Source organism: Carcharhinus amblyrhynchos, chromosome 7 (genome assembly GCF_965287045.1).
Source record: "Carcharhinus amblyrhynchos chromosome 7, sCarAmb.v2.hapA, whole genome shotgun sequence".
Lineage (NCBI taxonomy): Eukaryota > Metazoa > Chordata > Chondrichthyes > Carcharhiniformes > Carcharhinidae > Carcharhinus > Carcharhinus amblyrhynchos.
In genome coordinates, this window is record NC_137330.1 from 26,912,135 (window position 1) to 26,932,539 (window position 20,405).

Consider the following 20,405-nt stretch of genomic DNA (forward strand, 5'->3'; position numbering starts at 1 on the left):
AGTGCTAACGACTGTGCCACTGTGCTGCCTTAGCACTCCCTATTTTGTTTGTTATGACCAAAATCACTGACAGAAGAAAGCAGGTAAATTGAGATAATCCATTACCAGACCTCTTCCAACATATATTTCATGAAACAAGTGAAGATTCATAGAAGTAATTTTCAAGCCTGCTTGAAAATTACATTAGCCTGCTACTTGGAGGCCTTTGTAAATAGCTCCTGTCTACTCACTCCATCAACTTCTGAGGTTATTGCCTTGTAATCATTCCCAGGTCATCATTTTATAAGATTTAGTTTGGTAGTGAGAAAGCATTGTGAGGAGTAATTTTAAATAGCTGAGAAGCTCCAGAAGATTTGAATAATATATACATATTTTTAAAAGGACAAATTTCTGGTACCACAGTGATCCAAAAACCCAGTAACAAAATCCAGCAAGGAATGCTTCATTTTCTTTATACTCCAGCTTACCTCTAGAATTCGCTTTAATCCATCCATATAATTCTTCTCACTTTCAACAACTGAACCAAGAATATATCGTCTGACAACCTGTTTCAAAAGTAAACTTCACTGTTAAGCTACCCAGAATTTACTAAAAATAATCAAAAGAATATAATTAACTGTAGGCTGCTCAAATATAACAACCTAATTTTGTGACATAAATGGAATTACCATCGTAATTAAACTGTTTTAAAAGGTTAAACTTACCCACCAACAGTAGCAAAAGACTAAAAAAGATCTAAAAAAGAATGCAAGTGGTAGAGTTCTGAAGCAATAATTGGATCATTCCTGAGATAGCAACTGGCATGAAAATCCAGAAATTTCAAACAGAGAATTTTACAAACTGATTCAAAATAATTTTCACAAGGTTTAATTTAGTTTATTCATTAGTGTCACAAGTTGGCTTACATTAACACTGCAATGAAGTGACTGGGTCACAGTGGTTAGCATTGCTGCCTCACAGCGCCAGGGACCTGGGTTCAATTCCCAGCTTGGGTCACTGTCTGTGTGGAGTCTGCATGTTCTCCCCGTGTCTGCGTTGTTTTCCACTGGGTGCTCTGGTTCCCTCCCACAGTCTGAAATAATGGTTAGGTGCTAAATTCTCCCTCAGTGTACCCACAAAGGTGCCAGAGTGAGGCAACAAGGGGATTTTCACAGTAACTTCATTGCAGTGTTAATTTGACACTAAGAAGTAAACCAAGAGAATTTTACAACTTGATTCAAAACAATTTTCACAAGGTTGAACTGCAGTGCACAAATGACAGGTGATCTCAATTTCAAAAGTTAATTCTTTAAACAGAGAATGTTAAGCTACCTGTCAGAGGTCATATAGCATGGTGAGTGGCAACCCCACCTCTGAACCAGAAGCTCCAAGTTCAAGTCCCACTCCAGGACTTGATGGTCAAGGAGGGTGCATTCATAATGTGGCAAACAAATCAAATATCAGCCTGCAAATCCTTCCAACCAACACTAATGGCAGGCAGTAAGAGTAGGAGATTTTTCTGGAAATCCATATGACAGAAAGAAACTGGAGCCTCTACTATCACTATCCACAGCTCCAGATTACAACATGCATGTAAAACTATATGTTGCCACAGCAACTTGGACTCCATTGAGGGCTGGATGCCCAGTGTGAATCATTTTGGTGGCAACGGGATGGGGTTTGATCCCCATTTTGACTGGGGTGAAATCAGGACCTGAGGTGAATTTGGCAGAGTTTGAAATGCTATATTTAGACCTTCCTTTGGGCAGAGATCTTGAAAAGAAATGACCCACCACAGATATGATTTTCCAATTCTTCGATTGAAGCTGATGAGTCATTGCAGTGCTGCTTACAGTGTGAAATGCTACTGTAACATCTGAGGCTACATGGGTCTGAATAATTTACAAATCAAAAAATTATTAAATGTCTCAAAAGAAAAGGAATTTAAAAATCAAATTAAATATTATATAATTTGCAACTTCCTTTCTTTCCAGAACGAAATATTTCCTTTTGATTACACTTATAATTTTTTCTTCCAATTTTTCTCCTTTTCCTGTCAGTGACTTGTAACCTTGTTTGGGAGGCTTTTTTGAACATGTTAGATAAAATCCAAATGGGTCTCAACTGCCTGCACTATACATGAACATTATGTGCTTTAACATAAAGCAGCAGAACACAGCAAGAAAATCTGCTTCATTCTACAGGATGTTAAAAGTATCGTAATTTATTATGTAAATCTCAGAACACTCCCACAGAGCTTGGCAACCATGTCCCACAAGATGAACTTATAATGCACTTCTTACATGACGTCATTCTCTTGACATGCTAGCACTTAAAGTTCATCACCCAAGGTTACAAACATGTACCTGCTGCTGTGTCAAACCCTCGGGCATGGGTGTCATCACCGGCTCTGGATGTTTGCAGTCAACATCAATAAAGAGGTTCTGCTCCTCTTCTTCCTCCAAACACCCAAATCTGTGATCTGAAAAGAAAGAGTGCAAATAAAAGTCAGTGATGTTATAAGATACAAGACTCTGTGGGTATCTGATGGGGTAAATAATGGATTGATCTGTCCACTTGTGGGAGACACTAGAACCAGAGGACACACATTAACAATAAGAGGTCTGCTGTTTAAGATGGAGATGAGGAGAATTTTTTTTCTCTCAAAGAATCGTTAGTATGTGGAATTCTGTACTTCAGAGAGCAGTGACGGCTGGGACATTCAAGGCGGTGTGAGGCAGATTATTGATAGACAAGGGAGATGAGGGTTGTGGGGAACAGACAGGAAAGTGGAGTTGAAACCTGATCAGCCACGATCTTATCAAATGGCAGAGCAGCACGAAGAGATGAATGGCCTACCTCTCTCCTAAATCCTGTAACTCACCTGGTGCTGAATATTGGTTTGACAGAGGGACATTTACGGGTGTTACATGTTGGTGTCTCTGCAGGTGCAGTAGAGAGTGATCGATCTGACTTCTAGAAAAATTGAACTACTCCCATCGAAATTTCTTTGCCAAAGGGTTAAACTTAAAGGTGAAAATGGTGTCGTTTTTAGGATCGCCATTTCTTCTTGTTCCTCAGAGAAATTACTGCAGCTCTTTTTAAACTTCATTCAGCGTGTGATTCACTATTAAAAGAACTACTGCAATAGAGATGCATTGTTTGCACAGATTTGTAGTTAAAACAGCATTCAGTTTCTCAGCAGAAAGTATAAACGTTAACAATTTGTGCGTCAGCTCCAATTTGTGTACCATGACGATTGCACTATTCCTGCAACATGTCTCTCCATTTTCACAAGAGCTGCCAATTGCTGCAGGAATTTTAACATTTGCATTGCCTGAAAGAGCCATTCTCCAGTTGACCACAGGCACTGCATTAAGCACTGCATCAATTTTTGGCAACATTAACAAGTTGGTGCAGAAAATTAGGAGGAAGGTAGTTGGTTTTGGGTCTGAGATACAGAGGGAATTTTACAACAGAAAAGCAATGAGGTACACTCACTCAATAAATAGATATACATATATTTCAAAAATCAGGGTTCTCTATCCAACAACATCAGTCACTGTAGGTTAGAAATGCCACCTAAAGATTTCCTTGCACAGGCCTACTCGTCACAGTGGCGGCCCTGGCTAGCATCGTCTATCGTGTATTGTGTATCTACTTCTCAGATAAGAAAAAGGCCAAATAAGGCGCATGCTCCTAAAATCCATCAGTGTTATGTGTTTTTCTGTTGGATTACAATTCTCAGTATGCAGATTAAATATGTCTCTTCTTGTTGAACAGAGACCAGGCTTAAACCATCTCAGTCATGACCCACCTATTGTGCTTTAAAAGCTACAATTCAGGATTTCTTACTGACTAAATTAATGTCCCACTCCTCACCCAAAGTAAAGTGGACTAACAGACATTATTTAACAACACATCTTCTCCCCCTTCCTTAAATAAAGTGGATAAACAGACACTGTTTAGAACTCCCCTCCTACAACAATCACTACACCCCACCTCCCCCCTCCACACTCACCACCGAGAAAAGGCATTGTTTAACACCCCAACCCCAAAAGAAATATAATGGATGAGGCCAGACAGCTAGGCCCCTAAAAGGCAATGGGAAACCCATTCAAGGGAATACGTAGAAACATAGGAAGATAGGGATTTGGAGCAGAAGTAGGCAAATTCAGCCTTTCGAGCCTGCTCTGTCATTCAATCATGGCTGATCTCGCCCTGGTTTCAAATCCATTTCCTCACCAAATCCCCTTACTCTTTTTTATTAGAAATATATCTACTTCTTGAAACCATTCAATAATTCAGAGTCCACCATGCTATGGGACAGTGAGTTCCACAAATTCACCACCCTCTGCAAGTAGATCCTCATCGCGGTTTTAAATCTATCACCTCTCAACCTATACCTATGACCTATATCTTGCTATAGATTGCCCCATAAGAGGAAACATTTGGTTTACATTTACTTTATCGATCTCTTTTCAAATTTTATATACCTCGATCAGATCCCCTCTCATCCTTCTAAACTCCAGAGTATAAGGTCAAGCTGTTTAATCTCTCCACATATGTCGAACCTTTCACCCCCTAGAATCAATCTGGTGAATCTCCTCTGAACTGCCTCCAATGCCACCACATCCTTTCTCAAATAAGGAGACCAAAACTGGACACAAAACTCCAATGTGGTCTCACCAACACCCTATACAATTGCAACAATACTTCTCTACTTTCATATTCCAGTTCCTTTGCAATATATGCCAACATCCCATTTGTCTTTTCAATTATGTGCTGCACCTGGCTTTCTGCAATTCATGAACATAGACACCCAGATCCCTCTGCCTGGATGCATTTTGAATCTGCTTTCCATTTAGGCACTAAATAAATAGAGCTCTGACAAGTAACTGTAATGAAAACCGTGTGGCAGTGGGTTTGTAAACTGCACTGCATAAAAGTTAATTCTCACTGCGCTGGTGAAGGTAAAGTTGGCAAGCTGTTAGCTATCGCTGAGTTCTGATGGCACTAATTTAGAATTATCCACATGCAATCTGGGTTAAAACTGGATATCAACTGAACTCCAGCCCCTGATAAAGGCAATCAGGTGGGACTGTTCGCACTTTTTTTACCGTGTTACAGATGGCCAAGATTTAAAGGAAATTAATGGTGAACAATTAATTAGTTACAGAGCACTTCAAGCACTTGAACATTTTTAAGTTGTGGTTAGCTTCTTGCTCCCTCCAGAGGCTGCCCTGCTGGTTTGAATGAGTAAATGCACCGCAGAGAGTGAGGCTGAATCACACATAGGAGAAAGGTCACAGTCTCAAGACAGAGTCTGCGGTCGGTGGTGAGGGCACAAATGAACTCCGAGGAGGGTCAGAACAACCCAGGGTTCACGGCCCTCCTCATTAGTCAGTGAGTCATGTTTGAAAGCAGGGGTGTGTTTGGGGGAATGAACAGCAGCACTGAACAGCACAATTGAAAGCATTTAGCAAGTTTATAGCATTCTACAATCATTAAAAAAAAATTAATACTAAGATTAGCCCAAAGCTTTTGAAAAGCATGTATGCTTTCTTAACAGAGGCTGCTGAAATTGATGGTGTATTTCACTGTGCACCATGTCCACTTCTCCCACTCACCTTGATACCTGTGTCTAATGAACGAGCGTCCCCTTTTAAGAACAGCAGCTTTGGTCTTTTCCAATCCATCTTTAGTACCTTCCTTTGCAGCCTTCATTAACTGTTGCATCTGGAAGTAAACAACAGACTTAGCATTCTCAGAAAGTATGAGGAAACAGTACAATTGATCTTCATTAGTCAGAAACATCCAAGTAACAACCACAATACCCGCCTGCTCACTCCAGTTTTCTGATGTATAAACTGGGCTGCAGAGATCAGGAAGAACTCTGGTTCAATTGGCTGTCTATGTGCTGAATTAATTCTTCTTTGTTAAGCCTGCAGTGAGGGTTCAATTGGTTCAATTTCTCTCCTGAGTGCCTCCAGATCAACAAGGCTTTTACCATCCGTGATTGCACTAGATTGCACTAACATTCAACAATAACTTGCGGATATATAGCGCCTTTTAATGTCTTATCAAAACAATCTTGACACCATCGCCACTAAGGAGGTTTTGGAGCAGATTAAAGAGGCAGGTTTTAGAGGCAGATTTTAAGGAGCTTCTTTAAAAGGAGGCAACAGGCAGAAGGATTAGGGGAGGGAATTCCACAGTGTATATAGCTGGAGACAAGGTTTCTAGGGAGTGATTAAAGTGAGGATATGCCAGGAGCCAGACCTGGAGAAAAGCAGGGCTATCTGAGGTTTGCAGGGCTGGAGAAGATTACAGAGACGGGCAAGAGTGAAACCATGGAGGAATCTAAAAATAAGGATGGGAATTTTCAAATTGAGGCATTATTCAATGGGGCGAGGGTGTAGGTCGACAAGCATAAAGACAATGGATTTGATGCAAGTCAGAATACAGGTAGCCAAGTTTTGGCTGATCTCAAGTTTCCAGAGGGTCGAAAGTGAGGTGCCAACCAGGACTGCAATGAAACAGTTAAACATCAAGTTAACTAAGGGTTTCAGCAACAGATGAGCTCAGGCAGGGACAGATTGTTTTGATAAGACATTAAAAGGCGCTATATATCCGCAGGTGATGTTGCAGAAGTGGAGGCAGATGGTCTTAGTGATTTGTACAAATACAGGTACAAGATTAGAGTTCATCTGGAGTCAAATACGACACTGAGATTGAGAACAGTCTTGTTCAGCCTGTGAGTTATCAGGGAAAGGATGGAATAGATGGCAAGGAATAATTGCAAGACAATAGCTTTGAGTATCCCGGTTTTTCTGGTAATTAATCTATTTCTGAATGTTAGATAAGTAGTCAAACATAAAATCTCAAGTAGACTATTTGGCTCCTCAGGCCTAGACCACAATTTAATTAGGTCATAGCTGATCAGTTTGGGGCTTTAACCCTACTTTCCTGCCTGCCCTTCATAACTATCGACTGAGCCTTGAATATTTCCATGGTTGCTGGGAAGAGAATTCCAAACACAAATTATCTTCTGGGAAGGAAAAATAAATCATCTGTCTTAACTCAGGGACCCCTTTCTGAAACCGTACTTGATCCGTTGTTCCACATTCCCACGTGAGGTGAAACATCCTTTCAGAAATCTACCCTTCAAGCCCCCTCATAATCTTATATGTTCAAATAAGATCACCTCACATTCTTTTAAACTCCAGTGTGTATAGGCCCAACCTGCTCAACCATTCCTCATGAAACAACCTGTTTCCCCCAAGAATCAGCTCTCTGAACTCCTCCCAATGCAAGTACTCTAGATGTGGTTTCACATGTCCTGTCTGGTTGCGGCAAAACTCCCTTACTTTTATACTGCATCCACTTGGCAGTAAAGGCCAATGCTCCATTTACTTTCCTAATTACTTGCTGTCCCTGCGTACTGACTTTTTGAGATTCATGTACTATATCACACTGTCTCGCAGCATTCTGCAATCTCTCTTCAATTAAATAACATTCTGCTTCTGTAATCTTTCTACCAAAATGGAAAGCTTTCCCACAGTATATTAAATCGGCCATTTTTTTTGCCCATTCACTTAACCTATCTCCATCGCTTTGCAGACTCTTTACAATCATCATCCTCACATCTTGCTTTTCTACCTGTGTATTATCACCAAATTTGACGATAATAGTTGATCCCTTCCTCCAAGTCTTTAATATAGATCATAAACAATTGCAACCCCAGCACTGATCCGCGTGGCACTCCACCAGTTACAGTTTGCCAAGGTACAAATGACCCATTTATCTCAATGCTGTGTTTCCTGCTATTTGGCCAATTCTCTATCCATACCAATATATCACTCTTAACACCATTAGTACAAATGTGACACCTTGTCGAGTGCCTTTTGGAAATATAAACACTCAGCATCTACTGGCTCCCTTTTACCCATCTTCTTGTTACATCCTCAAACAACTCTTCTACATTTGTCCAACACAACTTTTTTTTCTTTCACAAAACCATGTTGACTCTAGCTGTTAATATTATGATTTGCTAAATGTTCTGCTACGAGCTCCTTAATAAAATATTCTAGCATTTTAATAATGACATGTGTTTGGCTAACAGGCCTATATTTTCTTGCTTTTCATCTGCCTCCTTTCTTGACTTGAGAAGTTTCATTTGCAGTTTTGTAGTTCACTGGGACCTTTCCAGAAGCTACAGAATTTGGAAGGTTACAACAAATGTATCCGTCATCTCTGCAGCCACTTCTTTAAGGCACAAGGATGCAGGCCATCCGGTCAAACAACCTATCAGTCTTTAGTCTCAGATTTCTCAGTACTTCTTCTCTCATGATTGTTTTAAGTGCCTCCCTTTTGTCTCTTGACTTTCTGTCATTCTCTGGATACCTTTTGTGTTGTCAACCTTAAAGACAAATGTTTGTTTAAAACCTCTTCCAATTCCTTGTTTCTTCTTATTATTTCCTCAGTCTCATCCTCTAAGGGACCAATAGTCTGGCAACTCTCCCTTTTTATAGACAGTAAAAGCTTCTACAAGTATATCTTTATGTTTCTTGTTGGTAGACAAAAATGTAGATGGGTGAAGATGCATTTATTATTCATATCTATTATTTCAGTATAATCTATGAAGATGGTAAGTTCATCTTTCTGGACCAAGAGCCATTGTGGAAAATGAAGATTTGTGCAAGTCAATATTTGGAGTGTAAGGTTGTAGAGCTTGGCTTCAGATTCTGCAATTGATCAGCACTCTGTTATGAAAGGCATTCAAACCGCTTGTGGGAACTGCAAAAATGCCCATGCATTTTATGGGTCAACTACTAAAGATGTCACATGCAAGTGCCCCATATAGATTGCAAGTGGAAATGATGTACTTGAGGATTAAATTCTTCCTTGGGATTTTTCATGTACAATTGAGGCCCTATATCATCGCCAAATAAAAGAAACTAAATAACAAATGCCTCAGCCACAGCATTTTGTGTAATTCTGGGTGCTACACTTTAGGCCAGTGAGAGTGCAGAGGAAATTGGCTAAATGGCAACAAGCACGAGCGATTAGAAGAAATTCAGGTTGTTCTCTCTACAGCAGAGAAGGTATTCAAAATCATGGCAGATTTTGACAAAGTAAGGCAAAACTATTTCCAAAGGTAGGAGAATTGATAGCCAGAGAACATAGCTTTAAAGTAATTGGCAAAATAACTGGATGCGACATAAGAAGACAAAAGACAAATACTGCGGATGCTGGAAATCAAATAAAAACTGAAAATGCTGGAAACACTCAGCAGATCTGGCAGCATCTATGAACAGAGAAACAGAGTTAATATTTCTGGTTGATGACCTTGTGTTAGAACAAGGTAAAGTTAGAGATGCAACACTTTTAGCAAGTACAGGGAAAGGAAGGGGAGTGAAGACATATGGGAAGGTTTGTATTAGGTTGGAAGGCAGAAGGAAGATAATGGACTAGATTTTCATGGAGTCATGGAGACTCTGGGACCCTTTTAAAATGGCGGGTGGCACTTAGGCCTGGAAGTCTCACCCCTCTCAATTGTGACAGATACTTATTCTGCAGGTGTGGGGGGGAGAAAAAGTTCAGCAGGCCATTTGAACTGAGTGCTGAGTTCAACAGACCCCAATTTCACCAGAGCAAGGGCCTTATCCAGCTGTGCGGGAGTTACAAATCTTTGGCGAGGTCATAAATGTTCTTACATGGTGGATAAGGTCTGCAGAAGTATGTATTGAAGTAAGGATTGGGAGAGGTTTAAATGTCAACAAAGATTGACAAAGAAGTTGATAAGGAAGGGTAGGAGAAACTATGAAGCTGGGCTAGCGCTTAATATAAAAAAGGATAGCAAGAGTTTTTATAAATATATACAAAGGAAGAGGCTGGCTAGGGTGAATGTTGGTCCTTTAGAGGATGAGAAAGGGGACCTAGTGGTAGGGGATGGGGATATGGCTAAGGTATTGAATAACTTTTTTGTTTCTGTCTTCACGGAAGAGGACGTGAATAATTTGCCAGGTGTTAACGATGGAAAGGTGGTAGGACTGGAGGGTCTTAATGACATTACTGTTACTAGAAAGGCGGTGCTCGACAGACTGGAGGGGCTGATTGTGGACAAGTCCCCAGGACCGGATGGAATGCATCCGAGGGTTCTGAAAGAAATGGCGGAGGTGATAGTGGATGCCTTGGTGGTTATTTTCCAAACGTCGCTGGATTCCGGGGAAGTGCCGGATGATTGGAAAACGGCTAATGTTACGCCGTTGTTTAAGAAGGGTGCCAGGGAAAAGGCAGGGAATTATAGGCCGGTTAGTTTAACGTCTGTGGTAGGTAAAATGTTAGAATCTGTCATTAAGGAGGAAATTGCAAAGCATCTTGAAGGGAATTGCTTGATAGAGCAGACGCAGCACGGTTTCATTAAAGGGAAGTCGTGTCTGACAAATTTACTGGAGTTCTATGAGGATGTGTCTAGGGCGGTGGATAGAGGAGAGCCGGTGGATGTGGTCTTTCTAGATTTTCAGAAGGCGTTTGACAAAGTGCCTCACAAGAGGTTATTGCAGAAGGTCGAGGGACATGGAGTTGGGGGTAGGGTGTTAGCGTGGATAGAGGATTGGTTGTCAAATAGGAGGCAGAGAGTGGGGGTCAACGGGTGCTATTCGGATTGGCGGATGGTGACTAGTGGAGTGCCCCAGGGGTCGGTGCTGGGGCCTCAGCTTTTTACCATTTATATAGATGATCTGGAGGAGGGAACCGAGTGTAGAGTGTCGAAATTTGCTGATGACACCAAGATTGGGGGAACGGCAAATTGTGCGGAGGGTGTGGAGAGTCTGCAGAAGGATCTAGATAGGCTGGGCGAATGGGCCAGGAAATGGCAAATGGAATTTAATGTTGGCAAGTGTGAGGTGGTCCACTTTGGTAGGAAAAATGGTAGGAAGGACTATTACTTACGAGGCGAAAAACTGCAGCAGGCGACGGTGCAGAGGGACCTCGGGGTCCTTGTGCATGAGTCGCAAAAACCCAGCTTGCAGGTGCAGCAGGTGGTCAGGAAGGCGAATGGGATGCTGGCCTTCATAGCGAGGGGGATTGAATATAAAAGTAGGGAGGTCTTGCTGCAGCTGTATAGGGCATTGGTGAGGCCGCAACTGGAGTACTGTGTGCATTTTTGGGCGCCGCACCTGCGCAAAGATATTTTGGCCTTGGAGGGAGTGCAGAGGAGGTTTACTAAGCTGATACCGGAGTTGAGGGGGTTGAGCTATGAGGAGAGGCTGAATAAACTGGGCTTGTACTCGTTAGAGTTTAGAAGAATGAGAGGAGATCTCATTGAGACGTATAAGATGATGAATGGGATGGATAGGATAGAGGTGGAAAGACTCTTCCCGCTCAAAAAAGACAATAGGACTAGGGGGCACAGCCTCAAGATAAAAGGGGGGCGGTTTAGAACGGAGTTGAGGAGGAACTTCTTCACTCAAAGGGTGGTGAATCTCTGGAATTCTCTGCCCGTTGAAGTGGTGGAGGCTGCCTCGCTAAATATTTTTAAGACGCGGGTTGATGGGTTTTTGATAGGAGAGGGGATTAAGGGTTATGGGGAGAGGGCGGGAAAGTGGAACTGAGCAGCGACAGATCAGCCATGATCTTATTGAATGGCGGGGCAGGCTCGAAGGGCTGGATGGCCTACTCCTGCTCCTATTTCTTATGTTCTTATGTTCTTATGTATTTAAATGACCGGCCATTTAACATTTCAAAGAAACTGCCGGTCTGTGTTGGTGAGGGTTGAAAAGAAATCCGTACTCGCAGTTTCAATGCCTGCTTCCTAACATAAATTAATGTTTGGCTGCTTCCACAACCTGTTATTATTGCTGGAGTGGGGGCCATAAGTTCACAATTTGATTGACAATTCAAAGAGGTTATTAAAGCATGAGCAATCTCTTATATGGAGTTATGAATACAACGGTTTGTTTTTTTTTAGAAAGGGTTAAATACCAGAAGGAATTTTAATTCATTGCTTGGGCTCTCATGACTGGGAATCTTTTTCACATAGTGAATTATGTAATAGATATTTAAAACTCGATTTTATTGCATTTCAACATGGCTCCTGAATGGTGGCTTATGGTAGGTACTAAGATCTTGGGTAGGAGGCATGCATTAGTATTAAATTGGCACAGGGGCTACAAGGGGCCATGGATTGGCATAATTTAGCATGTATGGGCATGGGGAGTGGGAGCAGAGAGGCCAGAGCACCTACTGTTTAACAACACAACTGACATGCAGTTGCAGAGGACAAAGCAGGTCTTTCAAATAACCTGTAATGGCATTTGATGGTCCACATGGCCACTCCCAATCTATGTCTGGGGATGGAGCCCGGCTCCATCCTGCACCCACTCCCCGAAGTGAAAAATTTACCACCTATAGCAATTTTTCCTGAGGTGGGTGTATTGAGCTTGGTAATTACCCAAGTCAAGCTATCAATGTTGTGAGCTAAAGTTCCACAGGAAACAACAAAAATACAATTGTGCAAAGCCAAAGAAGGAGGTATGGAACAAGTAAAATGAAATGAAAAATGTATCCAGAGGACACATAAATAGGAATCACAGAATTTTTACCAACAGCAGCTGTCCTAAATAGATGGGAAATAGGTTGTGATCTGAAACCGATGAACTCAATGCTGAGCCTGGAAGGATGGAAAGTGCATCATCAAGAGTTGAGGTGCAGTTACTCAAGGCTACACTGAGCTCTAGTGAGAAACACCATTTCTTGCTCTCACTCCTTGCCCTTTCCTTTCAAAACCACAGTCAGATTCCTTTAGTCTTCATTTCCCCCCCACATTCAAAGATCATCATTGCCAACGCCACCAGCATTATGCCACCACCAAACAACTTACGTTCTCTCCCTTCACTCTCCGCACAACTTTTTAGCTCCTGTTAGGGCCAGTCAACTCCTCAATCACCCTCAACATTCCTCTCTATTGCATGGCATCTTCTGTGCAAACACACAAAATGCAATACCTGTCCCTCTTACTTTACCCTTTCTGCAAAACTTCTGGTTGAAAAAGCAATTTACTTATACCTCTTTCAATTTAGCAAACTGCATTTGCTGTTCATGATGTGGTCTCCCCTGCAATGGGGAGACCAACCATAGCTTTAATGATCACTTTGTGAAACATTCTTGTCATTTGTGTTCTGTGTCCCACTCCCACTCTTCAACATCCGACATTGTTAGGGCGAAGCTCAACGTAAGCTTATTGAACAGTATCTCATTCTCGATTAGGCACTTTACAGCCTCCCAGATTTAATAGCAAGTTCAACAATTTCAGATGAAAATCTTTGCCCCTGTTTTTTGTCCAAATGTCTGATGTTAGTGATGATGCTGTTATTCTCAGTTACAACTCTCACCCCATCGTTATATTTATTTGTCCTGTTGCCATCTCTTATTGCCTTGCACCATCACACATTTTGTCATTTCAATTCTCCTAACCTTGTTTCTCGACTCCCATACTCCTCCCCACTTTCCTGGCCTTTCGTACTTGCTGAAAACTTGCTACATCTTGCTGATGTCTTCCAGTTCTGCTGAAGGCGCATCAATTTGAAATGTTAACTCTTTTTCTCTTTCAATGGATTCTGGGTGATCTGTGAGTTATGAGAATGTTCCAGAATGAACTGCCCAAAGGGATGAATGCTAAAAAAATCATTGCAGGGTTATGAGAAAAGAAAAACCATGTAGGACTAATTGGATAGCTCTTTCAAAGAGCCAGCATAACACATCAGGCCAAATGGCCTCCCTTTGTGCTGCAAGTTTTTATGGATCTCCTGCTTATTAGATGTGGTTGAATTTTGCATTATTCACAGCAGATAATCCAAATTGCAGTCGAAAGCTGGTCCCCTGTCTCAAAGCCATTAGCGTCACCACTTCATGCGCAAGGATATATTGTGTGAACTAATTGTGTTGCTATAGAATTACTCAGTGAGAATTAACAACTGATGGTTAACAGACAATGGAAAAAACAAAATCACATATAATTGGACAGCTGATGCTCAGAATTCATGATGGGGGTGGAATTAGGTTGGAGGGCTGCAGGTTGCTTTTATTAAAATAAATTGAACTATTAGTAACTAGTCACTTTGGAGTTCTGGTTTACATGAGAAATTTCCTCACAGTTCACATGCAGATGACTGGTCAGTCCAGAACCAGGATAATTGCAAATATAAATTCAGTACTCCATAATTTTATCCATTTATTAACCTGTGACAAGAGCAGTCAGTTCAGGGTCTGGTCAATTTTAAAGTAATTAATCTCAATGACTTTCCCTTAGATAAACAAAGTAATTTTAATTTGAATGTCCATTAATTTCTATGCTTGCAAAGAAAATCAGTGTAAGTAAAGTAGCAGAAAATCTTAGCACTCAACACTTGCTTAAATTTGTTCTCAAAAGCTGTACATTGGTGCAGTGATTTACTTTTTTCCAATATTTTACAGCAACTAAATATTTGGCTTCTGATTTAAAGCATTAGATGACAAGGTACAGCGGCACGGCAAACACATTCAACAGATGTTCAGTGTCTCCAACAACAAATTTTCATGTCTACTACTGCAGAATTTATGCTGCTCACTCCCACCTTTTAAATATGCTACAATAGAGTATTATTAGGCCTGCACAAAAGAACACAAAGCGAATGTGTTTTGTGGCCAGCAGATGTCCATCATAAGGTATATAATTAACAGTGCAAGGCATTGTTCATTATCTCCCCCTCAACAAACTTCCAATGTGTCCCGCATTAATCACAGACTGCAGCATATGAAATATTCCACTACAATGACACCTACTCACACCCTTGGGACTCATTCGCACACAAGTTCAGAGTGTAAATGTAAAATGTATATTCATATTTACTTTTCAGGCATATCCTACTCTTCAATCCTAATCACTATGCTAAATCTTTCAAAGGACGTAACAAAACTCAAAGTTTTGCCATGGCAATGGTTGGCATGGTGGCACAGTGGTTAGCACTGCTGCCTCACAGTGCCAGGGAACCGGGTTTGATTCCAGCCTCGGGTCACTGTCTGTGAGTATACACGATCTCCCTGTGTCTGCGTGGGTTTTCCCCTAGTGCTTGGGATTACTCACACAGTACAAAGGATGTGATGGTCAGGTGCATTGGCCGGGCTAACTTCTCCCTCAGTGTACTCCAAACAGGCACTGGAGTGTGGCAACGGGGGGATTTTTACAGTAACTTCATTACAGTATTAATGTAAGCCTACTTGTCATTAATAAAACTAAAAAATATTTTTAGTGGTATTGGTATTTAGTAGTAGTGGTATTGTTACTGGATAGTAATCAATAGCCAGGCACGATGTGGAGACCCAGCTTCAAATTCCACCATAGCAGATGGTGAAATTTGAATTCAATAAAATATCTGGAACTAAAAGTCCAATGGTGACGATGAAACCATCGTCGATTGTTGTAAAAACCCATCTGCTTTACTATTGTCCTTTAGGGAAGGAAATCTGCTGTCCCTACCCAGTCTGGCCTAATGTATCACAATGTGGGGATGCTGGTATTGGACTGGGGTTAACACAGTAAGAAGTCTCACAACACCAGGTTAAAGTCCAACCAGATAATTGATAGTAAACCCACAAGCGTTCGGGGTTTGGCCCTCTGTCAGGATGAAGGGGCAACCCCGAAAGCTTGTGAGTTTACTATCAAATAAACTGGTTGGACTTTAACCTGGTGCTGTGAGACTTCTTACTAATATATGACTCCAGACCCACAGCAGTGTGGTTGAGTCTTATACACACGCACGCATACACGCTCTTCACACTGAAGATGGAGGGGTGAGGATGGGGTGAAGGAGAGGGAATGGAGGGCTGAAGAAAGATGGATGGAGGTTGAAGAATATGAAGGGTGCTGAAGGATGGGGGTGACGGATATGTAAAGAGTGGGGGATGATCAAAGGGAGAATGGGGGTTGAAGGATGGAGGCGGTAAAACAGCTGCGATTCAGGTTTGCGCTGCCTGGATCTGGGATTTATTCGTGTGCATCTCCCACTCCAGCCTCACCATGTCAGCTTGTACCTTCCTAGATTCAAACTCTCAAATGCTGGGTGGCAATCACTGCTGCAGGTGTCATAACTGCAACTCCCACCAGGGACCATGAACTGGGTCTCTCCTGATGGCATACTGCCATTCCTCACTGTACAGGAGCACAGTGCCGCAGGCCACATAGGTAATATAGTTCCAAAGAGCTCCTCTCTGATTGGCTCAGCAGAGCAATTGACATACAAATTCTGGAAGGGATTTCAGAGTAGTCTGTCCCTGATTGGCTGTGAGGGACTCTGAGGCCCCCTGTTATTTGGAGGCCCTGTGCCAGAGCACGGTGTATTTCACTGCAAATCTGCCCCGATGGTAAACACTTTGGGGGCGATTTTACCATCGCGGCGGATTTCCGGCACAGTCAGCCTCTTGGTGGAAATAGGTGGGAGGCAGGCTAACATATTAAGATTTATTATAATACTGTTTTATATCTGCTTAGTGAGCCCGGCACTCAATTGTCTGGGTTAGCCCCTCTTTATGACCTCTCCAGGAAAGGTTCATGCCAGCGAGGAACAGACATGCTCTCCATGAACAGGGAGCAGTTGACTTGGCCTCGCCTGTGGAACCAGAGGCCATTGAAGCCCCCTGGGGAGACCAAGGGAAAGGGGGTGGTGCCGCTTTGCTAAGTGCCAGATTAGCAGTGCCACCCTGACACCTGGGCAATACCTGCCGGGCAGTGCCAGAGGGCGGGTCTAATGCAGCAGGCCAGTAGAGGTGGGACTAATGAGGGGAGGGGGCCTGCTGGTAGATGGGGGTGGAAATGGAGGGAGGGGAGACTCACTGCCACTGCAGTGATTGGTGGGGCCTGCATGGAGGGTCCATGATCGGTCTGTGCGGCAGGGGCTACATCTCAGGCCACGGGCACCCTCGATTGCAGGGGAGGGGGTTGGGGAGTTGCTTCAGGCTGCTTTCGGTAGCAGGGGCCTGGCAGCTCTCTCTTTGTCTGTCAGAACCTGCTACTGCTAATGCACATGTGCAGCATCAGAGGCGTACACATGTGCACTACCTTCCTTGCAAGGTTTTGGGGGTATTAAGCCCTGCCCTCAGGCTTCTGCAGCGAGCAACAGGCTTGTTGATATTTTTGCAGGGAGAATGCATATTGGAGGCGGGGGGGGGGGGGGGGGGGGGGGAGCGTATGGTGGTGGCGCGGGCGCTGAAAACAGCCCAAAGGGATTGGATCTGAAATTGTCCCAGTTTCAAGTCTACCCAGCACTTAGAAAAAGAATGGTAAAATCGCCCCCTTTGAATCCTTGTTCAGAGAGCAATTTTCTCCTCTCGTACTTGCTTTCTCTTTAAATATAATCTTGTATTTTCAATATTTTATAGTACACCTGTAACAAGGGAATCAGATTTAGTCATTACATTGCAGGGGTAAGGAATCTCAAACCCTGCGATTACAGCTCAGATATTTTAGCTGGACATTAAGAAGAAATTATCATATTACATACAATCTTATATTTTTATTGAACAATATGTACACGTTGGTTTTTTTTTTCAGTTTTGTGCTGGTGGACATCTAGGCCCATTGGGCCACACTGATGACATGTACTTTGTCAGTACCAAAGAATGAAAGATTGTGACACAGCTTGTGTAAGTTAATTTACACAAATCACTGATTACCCCTATTGTGTATATGATGAAATGACCTGTGAAGCTATGTAATTAAATCATGTGCTAATGCAATCCTGACATGCAAATGCTGCATTGATTTTTAATTCTTTCAAGGGACAGGAATTGGGCCAGCATTTATTGCCCATTCTTCATGACCCTCGTGTAAGTTGTGGTGAGCTGCCTTCCTGAACTGCTGCAGTTCATGTTGTGTAAGAACACCAACAATGCTGTTAGGGAGGGAGTTCTAGGATTTTGACCCAGCAACCACGAAGAAACAGCAGTACAGTTCAAAGTCAGGGTGCTCTGTGACTTGGAGGAGAGCACGTGGTGGTGTTCCCAGGCACCTGCTGCCCTTGTCCTTCGAGTGGCAGAGATTGTAGGCTTGAAAGGTGCTTTTGAAGCAGCCTTGGCGTGTTGCTGCAATGCATCTTGTAGATGGTGTCACTGTGCATCAGTGGTGGAGGGACTGAGTGTTGGAAATGGCAGATGGGGTGTCAATCTAATGGACTGCTTTTGTCCTGATTGAATTAAGCCTCTCCAGTGTTGTTGGTTGCACTCATTCAGGCAAGTGGAGAGTATTCCATCACATTCCTGTTCAGTGGCTTGTGGAGAGCGGACAGGCTTTTGGAAGCCAGGAGGTGAGTTACTCTCCTCAGAATTCCCAGCCTCTGATCCGCCTTTGTGTAGCCACAGCACTTATTTGGCTCAGTTCACTTTCTGTGTATCTTCTGATATTATATATCTTTAAATAACTTTGAATGATTTTCTTAAACATCAATCTTGATCTTGGGTCACATACCAGGAGCTTTTCTTCACACCATGTGGTATAGAATTACTGTATTGAGAAGTCAGTCACAAAACATGCTGAGTTCACTGGGGAGATGTGTGGGCATGTTGTGCAGCAGTAACAGTAGGCAATAGTTTTAGCATTAACAGTAATTACAGATATTTTAATCAGTAAAAGGAATGGTAAAAGGAAGGTAATTTAGAAATTTGCAGTCATGAACTACCAACTTGAGAAATAATTTAACAACATCAAATCATTGATACCCAGTAGACCCTTATGGTTCAACTGATAATATACAGCTGAAAACCAGAAAAATGTCAGAAACTAGATTAGTAACTGAAGTAACTGTTAGTTTGACTCAGAAATGTTACAATTTCAGAATTAAGGTAGATTGTCTCCACTTGAGGGAGCTAAAGTTCAAAAAAATTAGGTTTTGTTTCTCCTAACGTTAAGGAAGGAGAAAAGATAGAAGATAAATATTGGTCCGAGTTGAGGAGGTGATGATGAAATACCATCATTCCTTCACCAAAACTGGCAGCAATTTTGAGAATCTGGACATGTGCAGAATAACGTGGAAATTCAGAAATTGCTGTCAGTGACTACTCCACCATGGTATGGTGAGCTGTAGAGGTTCTTACAGATTTTCCTTTGGAAGCACAAACTTTCAAGTTTTGCTGTAAAAAACTCAGAGTTTATACTTGTTGATTAAGGTATAGCTGTGTTTTTAACAGCTTACTAACCTTATAATTACTGCTAAACACCATACAGACTCAAAGCTAATTTTACATTTATTTACTTACAATTTAAACATGTACATTTAAAGTGGAGGATTAAAGTACTGTTAGCTACTTGGCTTGCTGCGTGTGAATAATTTGATTGATTGCTTGCTTTGTGCCAAGGCAACCCCTTTCAATTGGTGCCAGATTTAAATTGACGCTGGAAAAGGTTAAATCAATGCCCCAGAAATGGCTACATCAGTGTGAGCAACAGGTCAACAATGAGCATGCTTACTTACTGCAAAATCCAGGCCATTATTCCACTTAATTGTCTCCTACATTGTCGGTACTGATGACTTAATGGAAACAATTAAACCATCAGCTTACAAAGAAATAGATCCTGTTGCAGCCATTTAACTCATTGGCATGATTTACTGCAGGCAACCTTGAGCTTACTTCTTACATTCAGGAATAAATATGTGTTGATGCTTTTAGCTCTCTCTACATTTTGGATGATTGGATAATAGAGAAAATGAACAGTAAAGATAGATAATTTGCAACAGGACATGCTTTTGGGTGTCAGGAGGTGAGTTACCCTTCTCAGAATTGACAGAATTCTGGTAATCAGCTGTACATTATCTGTTTTACAAAAAGAATGAGCTGAGTATCAATGATTTGATATTGGTAACTTATTTCTCAAATTGGTATCTCATAACTGTATATTTCTAAATAACCTCCCCTTTACCTTTGCTTCACACTGATTAAAATATCTATTAATTACTGTAAACGCTTGAAATTATTGTTTACCATTTCCTCCGGGTGCTCTAGTTTCCCCCCACAGTCCAGAGATGGGCAGGTTAGTTGGATTAGCCATGCTAAATTTCCCTTGGTGTCCCAAGATGTGTAAATTAGGTGGATAAATACATGGGATTACGTGGATAGGGCCTGGGTAAAATGCTCAGTCAGAGAGTAAGTGCAGATTCAATGGGCCAAATGGCTGTCTTCTGCATTGAGACATAGAGACTCTAGCTTCATTGCAGGATTCAACAGGATTAAGTTATTAAACTCATCGTGGTTGTTTTGCCATTCAGTGAGACCAAGTTAGGGTCAATATCCTAACTTCACTTACATGCCTTGGCTCACAACCCAAACAAAATCCAGCAATCAGCACCAGTGAATGCTATATCCATTACTGTGATGGCAGGAAAGTGACATTTCCA

The 20,405-nt window shown here is 42.0% G+C and overlaps 1 protein-coding gene across 2 annotated transcripts in view; it reads right to left on the minus strand.

Annotated features, from left to right (window-relative positions):
- The window catches only part of arhgef10 (Rho guanine nucleotide exchange factor (GEF) 10), a 284,795-nt gene that overhangs the window by 154,703 nt on the left and 109,687 nt on the right, over positions 1 to 20,405 (minus strand). For both annotated transcript variants that reach the window (XM_080192046.1, XM_080192045.1), the window contains exons 10-12: positions 5,610 to 5,718; positions 2,346 to 2,461; positions 468 to 545 (exon numbers count right to left, since the gene is read on the minus strand). In XM_080192046.1, coding sequence (XP_080048172.1) covers positions 468 to 545; positions 2,346 to 2,461; positions 5,610 to 5,718 — 303 coding nt within the window. The remainder of the gene's footprint in view (positions 1 to 467; positions 546 to 2,345; positions 2,462 to 5,609; positions 5,719 to 20,405) is intronic.